Source organism: Saccostrea cucullata, unplaced genomic scaffold (genome assembly GCF_032062105.1).
Source record: "Saccostrea cucullata isolate Sc308-1 unplaced genomic scaffold, CSIRO_AGI_Scuc_v1 ctg908, whole genome shotgun sequence".
Classification (NCBI taxonomy): domain Eukaryota; kingdom Metazoa; phylum Mollusca; class Bivalvia; order Ostreida; family Ostreidae; genus Saccostrea; species Saccostrea cuccullata.
Window position 1 is genome coordinate 68,107 of NW_026940973.1, and position 18,934 is coordinate 87,040.

Here is an 18,934-nt window from a genome sequence, read left to right on the forward strand (position 1 = left end):
TTGATGCAATATTTCATCTTGACATGAGCAAAGTTTATTGTCCTTGCGTTTTAAAGATTAAATTGTAAGTTGGTTCTTTTACTTATAACAGATTCAATTCTTCCTTTTATTTTTACCTTTTTATCATTAAGAAGATTATGGGACTAACAATTACCCTTCTATATCATTAAGTTAACCAATCAAAAGTTTAATAATATGTGTCAAAATTAGTTTTAGATATGAATACTAGTATTCAAATCTGCTCATCAAACCAAAAAGAAAAACGAAAAAGATTAAAACAAAAACACCTAAAACTACAGCAAAAACTACTGTTTCTTTTTCGTTACAGTTTTAAATTTAGAAATTTATTGTTGGTATTCATTGCGTTTTTATGATTTTTTAACTTCTTCTGTTCCTGATAAAGGGACAGGGTGCCCCCTAAGATTTGAAAATGTGTTATTGTTTATGTCCTTGGTCATTTTTGGGTGCTTTATATTAAATGTTTGAATGTTTTAAAGGTCCGTGTTTGCTCTGCTTCTAATTTGTATTGCTTCATGGACTTTTGATCTTGAACGCTGTTCGTTTTCTCCATATGTTTCATCATTAAATTTTTAAATGCATAGCTTCATGATAGGAAACCTGATATGTTTAAGCAACTTCTACGCACTTCAGGTTTGAAATATTATTAAAAATTGTAAAATTGTTTCCAAAAGATGTGTAATGTCTTTTTCTGATTCATGTCTGTAAGCTATAATAACAATGTGACAAAATGTAATAAATCAATGAATGTCTTTTATTCAGAAACACTGGAGTTTGATTAGGATGGTTAATTAGATTTTAGTCTGTTATAAGGATAAAATTGTTTGGCAAAGGGAAAACAGTAACAGTTTTCAAATAAATTAAATAGTTTTTTGATGAATTACAGCAATGATAATGAACTCACATAAGTGACATTAAAATAATTCAATGTGAATTATTCAAAATAGAACTTGATGGCATTCTGCTGACAGAAGTTTATGTTATGATCAAATATTTTATAACAAAATTTTATCATATTGTTTTCCTAAGAGGTATAGAAAGGTCACTTAAATCCTTCTCTGTTTGAACAGGTAGAAATCCATAATGTTTATAAACACTCATACACTCTTTATCAATGAGCTGTATATCCTTGAATGCTAGTTTTAGGCGCCATTTTTCCACATGTTCAGAAGAGTTCGCCCGTTTGCTACAAATGGCACAACTGCTCAGCCCTGCGCTGGTGATACCAGTTATATAGTCCCGGACCACGGAGGTAAAGTTCATGCCTGTGAATTCATAAAGCGATTCAGAAGTTTTTATGGGACTAGACGCTAGGTCCTCGTAATAAAGACGCTTTATACGTCCCGGATACTTGGTGCGGTACACCTCTGAAAAATAGTGGTCTCTCTCCATCGCTCTGCACTTTTGTTTTGCAAATCCTACATTGTATCTCGTGGTATTTGCCAATGAAACTGAAAAAAAAAATAAATAAAAGCCATCCTAATCCTTAAAATGCAGTTTACTGTATATTAAATCTCTGCTAGATTCGTAAACAATTAATCTATGCTTTTTTGGATTTGTGGGAAGATTTCAAAGTCATATATCAATGCACATTAAAAGCACATTATTCCAAAAAATACCAAATGTTCTCGGATTTTTTAGATATAAATCATGTGTTTTGTACCAGATTGACACGTTATATTGGGGGAAAAAGAATCAAAGATTGCAGAAATAATTTAATCTTCTCTTAAGTTCTCATTGAAAGTTACACGATATGGGTGTTTTTATGTTGAATTCTGTATTTATTCTGTATCTCATTTGGATTTTCATTGTAAAAATAAACCAGAGTTAATTATGTTTTGAACATCATTTATCAAATGATGTGGAAAAAATTATCAAGTCTTCAAAACTCTACTTAAACAACTATTTATTAATTAATGATCAAACATTTGAAGCCGTAAGAATATCAAAAGTTCAAAAGGCTAGCGGAAATGTTATGAAATTTAAGATCAGAACAATTTTATTGTCGACATGGGATAAACATACTAATTAATTCATTACGAGACTCTTGTCATTTAAGAAAAAAACCAAGTAGATCTGTCAAATTTCCTGACAAGCTTTTTTCTAGGTCCCAAAAAATCTATGTATCATGTTAGTTTGTCATCGAAAACAGGTAAGCCCTATGTCGACTGACCTCTGGCGCACTTGTGCAAAAATAGCGAAAACGTGATTAATATAAATTGTTTTCAATTATTTACAAATCAAAGAGAACTTCAAAAACAAATGGCAGTTTGTTAAAAAGATGAATTACTTCGTAGAAATATTTCCATATTGACTCTTATCTAAAGATAAATTTGCATTTGAAGTAATTTGTACTTTAATCAATCAATAACAAGTTACGAATGTACATATGATACATCAGGTTCTCGCTAAAACATATTTGAGAAAATGAATACTAGAAAAAAGAAAATTTATGTATCATTTCGATATTTTTCAAAAAAAAAAAAAGAAAAGAAAAAAAGAAAAAAAAAGACCAAATTCGCTTTCTGTAAAATAAGCTATTATGACGTTTTACATTCTTTACTTATTTTTCTTTTAATTCATTTTTTTCAAGAAACATCACATGTATGACCAAATTTGCTTTCTGTAAAATAAGCATGCAATCATGACCTTTTACCTGGTCTAGCATTTGAAACCAGAGTTTATTAAACAAGAAACAAAAGGAAGAACTTAAAATACTATTACAATTTATAAAATGTAAATATATTTATTTGGCTTACCTATAGAATTCACCTGAGCCCTGGGGTCTCGGACAAGATGAATGACTTTAAGACTGGGGTACCTCTTCAGGTAGACCTCAGCATACTGCATAGGTATCCTTATTGTTTTAATAGTTCGAAACCTAGAATTTTGGCACATTTTTTCTAGTTCTACCGCACACATTTGTGTTGCTAGTTTTTTATTTATCTTTTGTCCTAATTTCTTCACATAGCACTTAATAAATTTATTGGTTTTATTTCCAAATGTCTGAAATCCGTGAACTAATGTTCCAAAGTCAAGATTAGAAAAATTACAGTCGAAGTATGAGTTGATGATTGTAAATGCTCGATTGAAGAATAGTTTCCTTTCAATATTTCTGCAAAAATAAAACAAAATGTATCACTGCATCACTAAATATTGGAAGACATAGTAAACAGAAGCATAGTAACTTAATTATACTTCATAAGAAGAGGAATTTTATGTCAATTAAGTTGCAACTGCAAGTTGTGTGAAAGAGAATATCAAAATTGAACTAAAAATAAACTCTACTTTGAGAGAACCAAAACATATTTTCTTGCCATCACGAAATAGGTTTGGAGCCTTACGGTTTGTTAATACAAATCTAAGAGACATTATATGTACAAGTAATGCGATATAAAAGTATGCTAACAAAAGTCCTGTAAGAGTAAATGAACATCTTCGAATTTTTTTATCATAAAAATCAAAGTATCTGCATAAAGTATCTCAGTGAAATTTTTACTTTGAAATTCAGGTCTTCATAACTCATCAATCTCAATGGAATTTTTAAAAAAAAAAAAAAAAGATTAATTGTATATACGGATGTCAGTAAAGTTCTTAATTGACATTTATTAATCTGAATAAGATAATTTAGACATCTTCAAAAAATATATATTTTCGTTGTAAATGAAAGTTCCTTGTCTTATTTTATAAAAGTATGTTCTCTATTTTAATATTATTCAAATACTAAATCTCACAATCGTAAATCATTACAAGTAGAAGTATTTGTTAGGAAAGGATTTTTGTGCAATACACTAGACATGTAAACGTAATAAAAATGGTATCTGAACACAACTCACACATATTTGCCATTTAAAAGTTGCACGGACTGAAGCTTCTTTCCCATCTTCTCTGTAAAGTGTAGAGGTTCATACACATAAAAAGAATCTGGGTCCTGCTGAAGAATATCGCCCGTCAAAGACGAACCACTCCTAATATAGGCTACAATTAGTATGTGAGTAACATTGTAACTGATTTCAGGGACCATATTTACAATCTGTGTCGTGTCTTGTGTGCTAGACGTGTTTGAAGAGACATCGACTGAGGTTGTTGTAATATTTGGATTTCTTGTTGTTAATTGTTTTTGGTTTAATTTGTAAAAAATGTTTTTGTCATTGTCCATTGCAACAACTCTTGTGACTTTTGGTGTGACCTTGTTCAAGTTGAACGTCTGCCCAGCCGTTGTTCCTTGTATGACGTAGGAATCTAGATGTCGACCCTCCCGTATATATGACCTCTCCTGCACTGAAAACATAATTTATATTTCAATTATTAATACCCCTTATCTAGATATTTTACCCCAGCATTTTTTATGTGATACAGTTGAATATCACTAAAAGTGGGACAACATGAATATATATAAACAAATTTGCATAATCTGGCTTTTTCAATGTCATTGAATATAATTTATCTTCCCTGGGTTTCATTGGTGACCAGGATAAATTGCCAGTAACATATTTCGAGTGTATCTCGTGACAGTGCTAAGGCTTCCTTGCATATTGCTGACTTCTCACCTGCAAATAGTGTTAAATACAGGTGTGCAGTGGCGATAATTAGCCCTAATGTAAGGAGCACACGCTTCCATCGTTTCTTTATCATCTGTAAGACATAAAGATGAATGGGGTCACTCTTAGATACATTAATTAACATATTATAAAAATAGTCTCCCTCAGTAACGTTAAATATCTAGCATACATAAACAAAAATAAAATGTCAATGAGAAAAATAAATAGGAGACTAAATCGAGAAGAAAAATTGTCTTAAATATATTGACACATTTATTTATTAAGTCTATTAATAAATGCAACAGAATGTTAAAAAGCCTTTAAATTTGACTTTTTTATTTTGTAGAAGAGGATGAGTTCATTTTCTATAAACTATAATCGGTATAGAAACTGTTGATATACGAATATATTGCTTATATGTTGGAATTTCAATTTTTTTTTAACAAAGATTGATCTATTTAAATCTTCAAGGGCAGATGATACAAACAAACTTTTGTCAAAAAATTTGAAAATAACAATTTGAGTCATGTTTTAATGAATAAAATGAATAAGTTTCACCTAGGGTTTAATTGTTTATTCAAATTTGCACAAAAATGGAATTTGAAGTGAAAAAATTTGTATAGAATAATAAGGATGGTTTCAGAAGGGTAGAGTTTTGAACATCACAGAAGGTTTGCAATTTCTTTATATTCTACAAATTTATTATTTGCATCATTTGTAATAAAATTAGATCAAAAAATATGTACCAATCCAGGCATCCATGTTTTGTTTATATCATCTGTCATTGAATAGCATTTGATTTTTTACCACGGTAAACCGAGTTTGACATACATTGCCTATAATATTAGGCAAAGAAAAAAAAGAAAACATATTTGTAATTTCTGAGGTCCATGATTGCTCTGCTACAAATGTGCATTGTTTGATGGACTTTTAAGCTTGGATACTGTTCGTTATCTCCAAATATTTCGTTAATATGTTCATGTATTATGTTAATTGACATACGAGTCCGTTTGAACAGATGTTGTGCATATAAGGCTTTTTGACTAATGAATATAAAATAAATGTATAAACATGTTTTATAAAACACTTTATCACTTACATACCTAATCTCTGTGAAAATCTCATTTAATTCTAATTATAAAATACATAAGGAAATAATTAAATAATTAATGAGACACGTCATTTTGGAATATATTACACGTATAGAACACGTACATGAAAAAGTATCCAATTTGGTTGACAAAAAGCGCATGTATAAAACAATACTCAAAAATGTAGACGTTAGAGGCAAAAGGCTGTACATAATAACCGACCTCGCAATTCATGAAAATTCAAATTACTTGATATGATATATGTTTTAGTTTACAATGAACAGAAATTTACATATTTACCAGCCTCATAAAATTTTCTGTTTCAAGATATTTTTTGAATTGAAGATTAGCTGGCTTTAAAGAAGTGTGACTTCTGATGTGGGTTTTTGAAATAGATATGTTTGAATGATAATCGCAAAATCACAGAATCTTTGGTTTCATTATATGGAAGAAAAGCATAAGTGTAAGTTAAGCATTTTTTATTCTCCTTTTAATGTAGACTACGTTTTGGATTGTCAGAAAAGTACTGTGCATTTATTAATGTTTGTGTAATCAGATGCTTTAAATTGTATGTCAACTTTTATATATTATTGGGAATGTTTATTTCTTTCTTCAACACACAAATGAGAATTAACGTATATGCACCCATGATAAAATTTTAGTTGTGACTTTTAATTTAGTTGGATAGAAAAACTATTTTACACGAACTATTTATCGTATAACTATGTTTTACGCCATAAATACATTTATTTAAAAAAAATATACAAATCAGATTGACTATGAAGTCATTTCTGAAGGAAAGTTCTTTTTGTTTGCTTTGTTCACCTAATAATGGGAAAATAAATTATGATGAATTTAAACGGTACCCAAGTTATACTTGTGTAACCCTGGAAGACCGATTTAATAAATTGCTGTCTGGTTTATAAACATCTGAGTGTTCCAACCCAGGTTGTGCAGCATATATATATATTAGCCTTAAAAGAAATACAACACACACACATCATATATAATAAACATATTTTTAGTCTATTTAATCTTTGCAAAGTATTTATTTACTTATTTATATTTTCTATACATCATTTGGGATATAAATTGATAAAAAAAATCTAAACAATTCATGGATAATAACAATTTAAATAAGACTTGCATTTTTTTTTTATTAACAACTTTCACTAAAACCCAATATAACTGTACATGTACATACCGATATGTCAAACATGATTTGTAACTTTCATTCTCGAACATATAACTCTTTCCTTTTGAAAGAAAAAGCAAAAGAAGAAATCGCCATGACTCAAACACAACTCTTTTTAATCCGAATATCACACTTTTTGAATATGAAGCTAAAATGCTCAGTATTCCAAAACAAAGACATCCGACTTTCTTCAAACCGCCACTATTTAGTAAAATAATTTTCCCATCGTAAATGTCTGATTTACACATAAACAGGATATAAAAGGCATCACTCTGAGTGAAGAAGCACCGGCGCAATGACAAGGTTCTAGTTCCCTTCACAAGACGATGTTTCACGGACCCACTTAATTCTCATGACCCGCCAAATGACAGCCGTAAAAGGACTTCTCACTTTAAGACCAAAGTTTAAGCCCTGTATAAATCATACACGCCCAGCCGTAGTAATGATGGATTAACAGTTTTTAATTTGATGCAGACTAATTGGATGCGTTGTTTTTACAGATTGATCACATAGTTCCCTGTAATTTAACTTATTGTAAGATATTCAGAGCGTAATAGTTTTCATCAAAAATAGTTTTGAAAATGAAGTAGTAACAAGTTCAAATTTAGTTATTTCAATCAAACAAATATATGGTTATGTAAGATTCAGTTGTAAAGATAATATATTATAAAAATACAATGTCCAGTTTTTGATAATTAATACACGGACAAAAGAAACCGAGGACAAGCATCACTTAAAAAAACTATTTGTATTTTCCGGGAAAATTTTCTCTTTTTGATTTTACATTAGTTCTATAGCTTCTAAAACATTGGGTCTTTGAGTTTTCTACCTTAAAAGCATACAAATACTTTGCAGCAATCCTATCGTCGACCCCCATTTTCATCTAGTAAACGGTGATCATGATTTGTTGTGAGACTTTTTAAAATCATATCTAGCTGTTCTGCCAAATATTGGAGCTAATTTGTTTTACATGATATATGTGGATAACAAACAGTAATTAAGTCATTAAAACGATACAAGATTTGTGGTAGGACAAATACAGACACAGCAAACCATAAGAGGTGGAATGGGGTGCCAAGGACAAGAAAGTAATCTTGTCTATAGGCTCCTTGTTGTGAAAATTGTCACATGTTTTGCTTTAAGATAGGAACACTTAATCAAAGGTGAGTTGTTCCTGGGATTTCCACTCAATGAAAAGAAAACAAACACAGGCGGGTGTGACCGGTCAGCAGAGTATGCTCACTCCTCCATGGCACCTGATCCCACCTCTGATGTTTTGGAGGTCTGTGTTTGCTCCGCTCCTATTTTGTAATTTTTAATGGACTTCCGAGCTCGAATAATGTTCGTTATCTTTACATATTTCATTTTATCTCTGTACTTTCTGGTATTTGAATTCTAATAAATTTTATGAACGTATAAATCCATCGCCTTTAAATGATGAATCAAAGAAGACCATAGTTTTTTTTTAAATATAACTACATAATATTGCATATTCCTGTTCAATGACGAGGGCTTAAAACTAGCTGGACTGTCATATAGGATCTATACATTTCACATTTTAGAGTTCAGCTTTTATAAGTTTTAAAGTCTGATCGATATCTCCACTTTTTTTGGTCAAATTTCGCCCGCGTGGCACAGTGGTTAGAGCGTTTGCTCGAATATTCGAATCTGACTGCGCGACTTGGAGACCTGTCCATCGGATATAACGGTATAAATCGAGGTTCCGTATCGAAGAGGAACCTGTTACACATACCAACAAATCCCTTTCCACTCAAAGGCCATAAGTGCCAAAGACAGGTCTAGTTTTGCCGGTTTTTCCTCAACCGGCAAATGATGCCATCTCAATATAAGTGACAATTCTCGAGGAAATTCAAAAAAACAAAAGTTTGTCACATTCCCAGTTAGGTTTGTGTCCTAAATTATCAAATCCCTCTCTCTCTCTCTCAAATCTCAGAATCTTTCAAAATCATGTGGAACACTTGTCTTATTCACGGTATTTTGATATGAAGTTTATTTTTTAATGATTTGTGATACATAACCAGGCATTTTTTGAATTTTATGTACAGGACCGTCTTTATGATAAACTTTCGTTGTAGAATAATATTTTTCATTCTAATTATCAGAGAGCTGCTTATAAAGTAAGTTATGCTATTATTACATTTTTTATAGCATATAATTTTTTTTTATTTAGATAGTGCATTGTCACAGCTATTGATATGAATAAACATATTGTAACAGACTACCAAGTGCAACTAGGAAAGCATTGAAAGGTACCAAAATTAAGAAAGGAAATAGTTTAAATTTCATTTAGCATATATTTTCTATTCAACTGCATAGACTCATGTAACAGAAATGTTAGTCATCTCCTGCATGTCGATATTTCGTTAAAATATCAAGAGATCAATAAAAATTCCTCTGTGCCATCCGTTCATTCAATGTAACGATAATTATAATACACAAGGGAAGCTAATGAAAGCGAATTAGTTTTATAGCCAGGCTTTCATAAATGTTTAAACACCTTTACATTCTCTCATGTCTATCTTATCAATTTTGCTTTCTAATAAAATTGATGAAATTAATTTCAGCAAACTTATCTCAGTATTTAATTTGAAAGGTCATAAAGCAATCTGTTTTATTTTTTTTATTGCTTAGTATTTCATTTGAATAGGCATTTAGTTTGATTGAGCATGTTTGATCACAGAAAGAAATAACTTTAAATCTGACGTTTGATATGTACATATCTCCAGTATTTAATTTGAAAGGCTAAATCAGTAATAGAAAATACATTATTTCTGTTTTTATGAATAAACCAACTAAGTACATAGTTATGATGAGCAAGAGTGCCTCTACCAAATTGTGAATTTTATGGCCCCAAGGGGCTCTGGAGGGCGGGGCTCTATTGATAATATATAGTGAAAATACATGATTTCTTTGAAAATCTTCTTCTCTGCCCCTGGGTATTAAATATACTAACTTAGTGCATAGTTATGATGAGCATGAGTGCCTCTACCAAATTTGTGAATTTTATGGCCCCAGGGTCAGGGGTTCTGGCGTTAGGGTGGGGCCCTATTGATATATATATATGTATTATTTACATTTTTATTCAATATATAAATTAATAAAAATGGTGATTATATATGAAAATAAGAAGATAGGTATTAAATAAACCAACTAAGTGAAAACTTTCAACAATAATAAAAATTGATTATATATTAAAAATTACATGACCAATATACTAAACTATGGTGCAAAATTGTGAATTTTATCCCAGGGTGGCATTATATATTGTCAAATTTTCTTTTAAAATTAGATTTGCCAGGAGTTAACGAAAATCATCATAAACATTGGAGATATATTGAAAATGATTTATCATAACATAAAATGTTCAAAATGTCAGCAACTGCTAAGTGTATTGTTATGATGATCAACTTTCAAAATTGTGAATGTCATATAGCATCTGGCTTAAAACATGAATCAAAGAAAACAAATGTGTTCAATTATTTTGTTCAATATATAAATTAATAAAAATGGTGAAAATGAAATAAGAGATAGGGGAAAACTTTCAACAATAATAAAAATTGAAAGATTAATTACATGACCAATATACTAAACTATGGTGTGGCATTAAATTGTCAAATTTTCAGAGATTTGCCAGGAGTTAACGATCATCATAAACATTTGAGATATTTGCATAAAATGTTCAAAATGTCAAACGACTATTTCCTCCTTGCAAAAACAAATGTGTTCAATTATCTTGTTCACAGTAGAGAGACTATAGAATGTTGTAACTTATCCATGTTATTACTTCAATTCATAAAAACACTTAATATTTAATCGATGCATCAAACCTTAATTACGATGATCGAGAGGCAATTTTTGATAGGGTAAAATTCATAACCCTTCAGCATTACAGTTCAAAATGCTCGAATTCGCTCTCTCCCTCCCTTCCCCCAGATGGGCTAATATATCAAAAGGATATCTTACCTTGTTGTGTGGCTTATAAGAAGCAAAAGAAACGGCATCTACAGCAATTCATCTACAATAGAAGGAGATACAATTACATTGTAATCTGATATTAACGTATAAGCCACTGGCTCTAAGCCACTAGAGTGGAGCCTGCTTTTATGACCATGTAGCAGACTCCGTAGTACCGGTCCCAGGGTACACACATATGGCAAGAAGCGTGAAATTTTCTATATAAGTAATCATTCTCTCATCTCTATCTGTTTAACAGTTCACTGCAGCAAGGAACGACGGAACAGTTAGACGAATCAATACTAATGAAAAGCGTATCACTTTTTCCACTTTGTTTTTTCTTTCCTGAGCACTGTTTGACAGAAATATTTAAATAAAAAGGATAAAATAAGTTAAGAAGATTTCTACAAAACTGCTTTGGAAATATATCTCATACTTGAAATTGAAAGATTGTTTGTTGTTCTCATTTTCAGGATTCTTATGCAAAAATTTAATTCATGTAGCATAAAATATAGATGTATTGGGAATGTTTTTCTTGCATGAAAGAGGATCAATTACATGTACATGTGCACACTGGAATTAAAAGTCCATCAGGAATGTGAATACATGAATATAAATACTTTCGAAATTCGTTATATAATAAGATTCAATTTTGCTTGGTAGTTCTGTAACACCGATCTTTTTAAAAAGTTTATTTCTTCACAGGAGCTGGTCTATGTTAGAAGTTTTTAACTGTATTTCAGAGATGAAATATTTAATTCGAAGAACTATATAGTGTGGTGATATGCAGTCTTATTAAATATTCTGAAACACATAAAAAGACCACTGTAATTGAAAAGCACTTTCAATTATTCTTGTTATATATCACTTCTTCACTTTTTTAATTCTTCTTCGCACCTTTTAAAATGTTATATTGGCCAATCATACATTCATGCATAATTTGTTAAGGAAATAAATTTTGAAAAGTTTCTCATTTTATTATCCCCTCTTGAAGAAAATGTGGGTCATGTAGGCCACGGCATGAAGCAACCTTTTTAAAGTTTGATGTAGTCCAGTTTGATGACGTTTTTATATATATATATATATATATATATATATAAACCAAGGCCTTGACTGATTTAAACAAGGAATGTTACAGCTTTCGTAATAGTAAAAATAAAATGTACTTCTTAATTTGAACTTTTGTCTGATGATGTAGATGACGTAAATTATATACAAAATACATCGTTTTGACCGAGTAAAGTGCAATAAAATGCAAGCTAGTGTTATAAATTGTAAATCGATTAAACCTATGACTATAATATGACTTATCAAATGGCTTTGTAGAGATCCATTGCAGATTAAGGACCTACTACGTAGAATTTAGGCTTTCTTGATTTTTTTTAAAAGATACAAGTAAAATCGTTAACAAATAGATACAAACTGGATGAAACACATTTGCTACATTGAGAATCGATTATTTGATTCATAAAATATATGAACAGATGTTGTTTTTAAGGTGAATAAAAGCATATCTTGAATGGTTTAAGGTCTCTGCAAAATAAGCCAAGGGGAATAAAGCTTAAGTTGTTACTTTATGTTATCTCTTGCTCCAATGTCTAGGAGAGATGTGTAAATTTGACCCACATCTCTGAGGAATACGTAGATTATAAACATTTTTTCACAAACCAAAGATGTAAATCAGATATTTATGATTAGTGTTTTTGTTATTTTATTGAAGATTTATTGAATCTTGCTCATTATCCTTCCCATAAAAGATTATTTTATTAAAAGAAAAGGAGAAAGAAGAATTAAAAAACAAATTCTTTTACAAATCGACAATTAAAACAGACATAAACAACACCCTAGAAAACGAGAGTTAAAAAAATGGAAGAGTACTGTTATAGAAAACAACGAATCAATAAGAAGTTTTTTACACAGCACCTGAGTGCAAAAAATAGTATCAAGAGGTAAATATTGCATCTCAGTTTTATTCTCTCAGTAATAATGTGAACTCTCTATGGTAAATAGGCAAAACCGACAAAAGAATACCGCAAATTGTGCTAATTTCCAATGGTTAATTACAAAATTTAATTACACGTCACACAAATAAAGTCACGAAATAATAACACTACAATATAAAATGCCCCAGGAAAAAAAATCCAAGCGACAGATTATACACAAATAAGGAGACCAGTGCGCTTTATATTCTATTTGTGGCAATTTGCTAATTATAAGAATCCATAACCGAGGAATTGCTTTCTTCAGAAATACACTTGCAGTATTCTTTACTTTAACAGAATTATGTAATTGCACAAACTTACCTTCGAATATGGAATAAACATTCAACGAGCGTCAAATTAGAAAATAAGAGTATGAATTAAGATCCCATGTACATTTTAGACTAGAGCGCGCGTTATCGCTCATAACAACCGATTCCATTAAAAGTGCGCTTGTGATGCACGTGCAAGGTAGTGTCCACTTGTACCAGGTGTTGAGGAGGTCCGTGGTCAGTTTACCAAGATATATGGTCATTCCTTTAAGAAACAGTTCGTGGTCAATATGTTTATTATCAAAATAGGAAGTCTGTTTGTGATTATACTTATATACATTTGCTACCATGTCGAAATGGAAATGGAAGTTATTGGTGGAAAGTCATTGAAAAGAAATATAAAAACTGTTTGATGTTTGAAGAAGTTCAGAAGTTCAGTATAGCCTAACTTTTTTGATATTATAGGTTTCTGGCAAGGAAAGTAATTCAAAGTGCATGTGACAATACAAAACAATCAAATTTCTGTACCATAATTTTTTATTATTGGAATAAATTGCAACAAAGGCAAACGAACAGCTTGTTATCTTATCACAAACATGTATTGATTTAAATCTAACATAAAAGGTGTAATCCGTTACTGATTTATACACAATACCCTCTTGTACTTATGCATAATCCAGATAATAATAAAGAATTGAAAGTCAGCTTTACTTTAATCATACGACATTTAATAAAAGTCTGCAACAGGAAACACAAAGAAAATTATGTAAAAACAGGTTTAGGTCCTTAGATACTGTATCATCATAAATAATGAAAATGTTATCTACGATGTTTATAAAATAAATGAGACCGAGCCGTTTGTCCTAGGAAATTATGCCTTTTTTAATCGATTGTGTGATGAGCTAGTATATTATTATATGTGCAGTTTCAAGAAGGATATATGAACATTTGAAGAAAAATCAACAGCGACTGCAAGAAAATAATTATGAACAATCTGCCCGCAGTTTGGGATTTTAAGGTTTAAGAAATCCTTTTTAATTTCACTTTTTATTTATGCCATAAAATTCAAATAATTTAAAGATTTAAATATATCCATATATTAATTTTCTCTTTATATTTTTGCTTAATTTATTTATAATTAACATTGGATTTAGTCTGGCCCCTCGGGCCATGATTTAAACATGCTTGTATACATGTTAATACAAATTTTGTAGCCTCTTTTTTTTTTCTTTTGTTTTGTCTGCATGTAAATTTTTCTTGACTCTGTTTGACTTTACTTTTTTTTAATTTGAAAGATTTTAAATAAATCATGATAACCTCTTCATAGTTACGCGATAATTGGAATGCAGTTTAGAATGTAATCAAACTTTTGCAAATTCTATATTGCCGATACAAGGATTTTGTTTGAAAAATACAATTTATAATTAAATTCATTGTCACCTGACCTCTCATACAAATTTTTAGAACATTGTTTTCTCGCTGCTAATTTTCGTGCTTACATTCGATCAGATGCAATCTATAGAGACGGGTATTCAATTCCCCATGGTACCTGATCCCCTTTCTGTTTTTAGTGACCCGTTTTTGATCTGTTAACTAGTGGTAGATTTTTTAATAGGACTTATAAGGCTGATTTCTGTTCTTTATTTTTACGCTTGATAAATGTTATAAATTTTAAAAAAAATTCTCTAATGACCCAAAATTCATGTACACATTGTGTCAAATTTGTTTCAGTTTAGCCCTGAGTAATAGTAAAAACGTTACATTAATTACCTTAGAAATACATTGTATACAAGTATATATAGACGTCAGAAGAATTGCAATTCCAAATTGCATGTAAACCTTAGGCTAGTTACAGTGACCGTAAAACATGAGGAAGACAATTCTTAATTATATAATCAGAGCACTTACTTCATATAAGGTGTATCTTTTCTTTTTGTGAGTGTTCAGTTGCAAAATGTGTTTCTTTTCATAAGTTTAAACAACTTGGGATGCTTTTTATTGTTTAGAAGTTACATTAATGAGAAACTTGTTTAAGAAGTAGTGATGTTGATGTATTTGTATATTTCAAAATTGATAGGGATCTCACCTCAATTTATTTATTTAACATACATATTTTTTTGTGAACGGGTCTAAACGGGACGACTCGAGTCCAAGATATTCAAAGAGTTTGTACACATTGAAGAATGGCGTTTTCCTTCATTGATTAAACAAAGTTTAAGTTATTCTTTGTCTTAAATTAAATAAGGGATTTTCAATTTAATGATAGCATATTTCATGCAGAAATAATGAAGTTTTAGAAAATTTATATTATAAAAATTCATATTCTTCTTTTAGGAAAAATAATTGCTAAGACCAAATTGAAACTTCGAAGAATATATAAATTTGAATCTATTTTGTTTTCTAAAGATCTTTCATAATAATGAGTAGCTCCCGGAACAATGTGTACTATATTTGTAGATCATAGGATTAAGTTTAATATAATAAACACATGAAGATGATATATACATTATACCTAAGATAAACATGTAATGTTTAAATATACTATTTAATCACCAGAATTTCACAAGCATACAAAGTTTTACTCACTTGAATTTGAGACAACTTCCCTGAAACATAATAACAGAACTTCAACAACACAAATTGAGACAAACACATACTTACTACAGAAAGAGAGAAATATCATAATCTATCTCATACAGCGCTTGATGATCAACCACAAAATCTGAAATCTGTGACAAAAATTGACACAGCTGAATAACTTTGAAGATCAGACAATGTAGCCCGACCGATGGAGCTGTTAATTAATAAACTTTATGCATGCTTCATGTGTCACAGAAAGTGCACCATGTGTCACAAGAAATCCACAGAGAGCTTCTCGCAGAGAATTGTAAAATATAATTACAAAGCTTAGGATACATTCGTTTTGTCATCATTTTGCAATTGTGTTCATCCCTCAAAGGTAGATATGGAATTACAGCTGTTGCACTATAAGCAGATTATCGGACAAGGCTGTAGATATGGCGGTTCAATCACTCCTCTATATGATTACAGTTTCTTCTTAAGTTGCTTGCTTTATGAAAAAGTTTCTCTTCCGCTTCGATGGTTTTCGATTTCGTTTGAAATAGTTTTCACAGTATGGTTTTTTCTGTCTTAAGAAAACACCCTAACATAAAGATTATCACCTTGTCTCTTTTCTCTTCCATCCTCAACATTATAGTTATTTTAAGCAGCGTATGATTCTTACACGGTACTAAAAATTCTTTCTCTTAGATGAGTATTGAGCTTGATAAAATAAAGATGTTTGTTAGTAAACTCTTTTTCTGATGCTGATAATCCCAAATCTTAAATTGAAACGTTAACGACAATGTTAAGCATGCACAAATTAGAATAACTAGAATGTGCCATGCAACAAAAATTCTCTTGTACGTTATTTTGAGGATATGTTTCAATTATTGGTTTTACTTCAAAGTAAGTACAGGATTTAGTTTAATTTTTGAATAACAACAAATGAAATAGTTACGCATAGTGTTATTCTAATGTTCAAGCAATATATATCAACTTTAGCCTAAAAGTAATACTATTAGACTAACATTAAAACTTATCTAAAATTACATTCATTTAATTTGCTTTCATAATATTGTTTCATTTTGATATTGGATTAGATTGCATATATTTCATTGTGATCACCATCTTGATTCTTTTAATGAATGATTGATTAATTGAATGCCGTCTTGCGGTTCGAGAATTTTTCACTCCTATGAAGACGTCAACATTCATAGGTACAGGTGAAGGGCTTCAAACTGAGACCTATACTTTGCACTGACGGCCATTGAGCAGTAAGGCTTCTTCATCGTGCCAACGCCTAATTTATACGGGACCTAGGTTTTTTTTAGGTCTTTTCCAAAAGACGTACAACTTTAACTCAAAGTGCCAAACCCATATGGCTGAGGAACAGTTGCTACCTAAATTTTTATCGACCTGGATCAGCCGTGGATGAGATTCGAACGCTCTACCTTCCCGAGCGAATGTTCTATTGACGTGTATTAATTTGCTGATTTAGCAATTTATTTTGTAATCTTATATATGATATTTATTTGACGGTATTTATTTCACTGATAGTTAACTGAAATCTCATAAAATTATTTTATATTAAATTGTGTTGTAATTGACAATAAACACAGTAAGCACGAGATGTTAATTGTGACGACATCATTAAAATAATCTTATGCAACTTTATATTTTTTAATCCTGGCAACTCCTTAATATAAAGAATTTCATTTTTATATCTTTGTAGTCATTTTACACAAGAATAGAATGATATATTTTAAATTAAGTTTTGTGACAGATAAAATTCACAAAATCAGCTTTGCATTTATTAATACAGAAACTTTCATGCTGCAAATAGAATATGCAGTTAAAATGCATTTTGAAACCGTATTTCATCTAAATGAATCTACCGACTATGTAAAATTAGTTGCCATTCGCAAAACATGATTTGAATATTTGGTTGTAAAGTCGTCATATGAATGCACTATATTTTTTATTATTATTATTTTAATTTTCTCGATGAATCACATTTGAAATTTTCCATTGTATTCCAGATTTCCATCTTTGTGACAAGAAGATGATGGTATTTTACATGTATATTACTCCATTTGGTTTAAGCTATACAAATCCTACCGTGCTTTTGACAATTTAATATCCGTCATATCTGAATACGCTCTGAATATCCTTCATATATGGAATTTACAAAAAAAACTACAAAAATTGCTGCATCGTGAATACAGAACTGTATAAAAATTTTATAATGAGATTTTATTTTACTGCACAAGCCTATTCCCGGAGCTTATTATATTGACACTGACTTGTAAATGGTTTACTACGGTATCATCTCTCATTAACTTATCTGCATCGTAAATTATGCAAACATTTTATTTTTAAAAAAAAAAATCATTAGATAGGTTTTACAATTCTGTGAAGGATATGGAGATAACGAACAGTATTCAATATCAAAGTCCATAAAACAATACAAAATAGGAGCAGAGTAAACACGGACCTCTAAAACATCAAAGGTTGGATCAGGTACCATGGAGGAGTGAGCATCCCCTGCTGACCGGTCACTACCGCCATGTGCTCCTTGTAATGATTGGGAAATAACGGAAAAATCTGTCGTCAATTCAATGTATCAATAATGGACTAACAATTAATATGAAAAACGTCAGTCAGCATTAGACTCAATGATAAATTGTATTTGCAGACATGGTCATTGTATCGACCAAAGAACTTACGAAATGATGACTTTAAACCAGACTGCTGATATTCTTGTTTAATCAACTTGTTTGTCAATAATTTGCATCGTTTTAGAAATTGTTCATACGTAGAGCATGCTCTTGCGTATCGAATCAACTGAGATATATAAACGCCGTATGCAGGTGATGAAGGTATAATGCTGCATAAGTAAGGGAAGTTGACGAGAGAAAAAGTAAAAGTCATCACGTTTATCATAGAACTTTGTTGTTGGATTACCATTAACGCTTTTTTCAAGTTAAATGTCCAATTATGAAACAAATGTGTCAGACTCTGTGGTATGTGGGGAAAAATGAATTTTACTCTTTTTTATCCCCGAAAAAAATTCAATGAAAGAATTGCATTTATATTTTAATTTTAAATCTTCTTATCACAGAGAGCTCTCAATAATCTATTTCAACTTTTTTCTTCGAATAAAAAAGAATAAAGCTAGAATAAAAAATCTTGATAAGAAATTTTGTCGTGAACAACTAACGTGAGCACTTGGAAATAGTTCCTGTTAACTATTTTAATACATGTACATGTATTTATATAAATATGAGAGCTTTGAAGATAA

At 30.5% G+C, this 18,934-nt stretch overlaps 1 protein-coding gene across 3 annotated transcripts; it reads right to left on the reverse strand.

Moving 5' to 3' along the window:
• Positions 1–809: 809 nt before the first annotated feature.
• Positions 810–15,831, reverse strand: LOC134256740 (carbohydrate sulfotransferase 3-like). 3 transcript variants are annotated; one of them, XM_062739417.1, is made up of 6 exons: positions 15,733–15,831; positions 10,830–10,881; positions 4,569–4,653; positions 3,855–4,299; positions 2,778–3,133; positions 811–1,469 (listed from the first exon to the last, which is right to left on the reverse strand). In XM_062739417.1, exons 3-6 carry the CDS (start codon positions 4,651–4,653, stop codon positions 1,030–1,032), a joined length of 1,326 nt encoding a protein of 441 aa, XP_062595401.1. In that variant the 5' UTR covers positions 10,830–10,881; positions 15,733–15,831; the 3' UTR covers positions 811–1,029. The 3 variants fall into 3 exon arrangements, with proteins under 3 accessions (XP_062595399.1, XP_062595401.1, XP_062595400.1); XM_062739416.1 differs by having other exon boundaries at positions 15,658–15,740; XM_062739415.1 differs by lacking the exons at positions 10,830–10,881; positions 15,733–15,831 and adding an exon at positions 6,855–7,286 and having other exon boundaries at positions 810–1,469.
• Between the last annotated feature and the right edge of the window lie 3,103 nt (positions 15,832–18,934).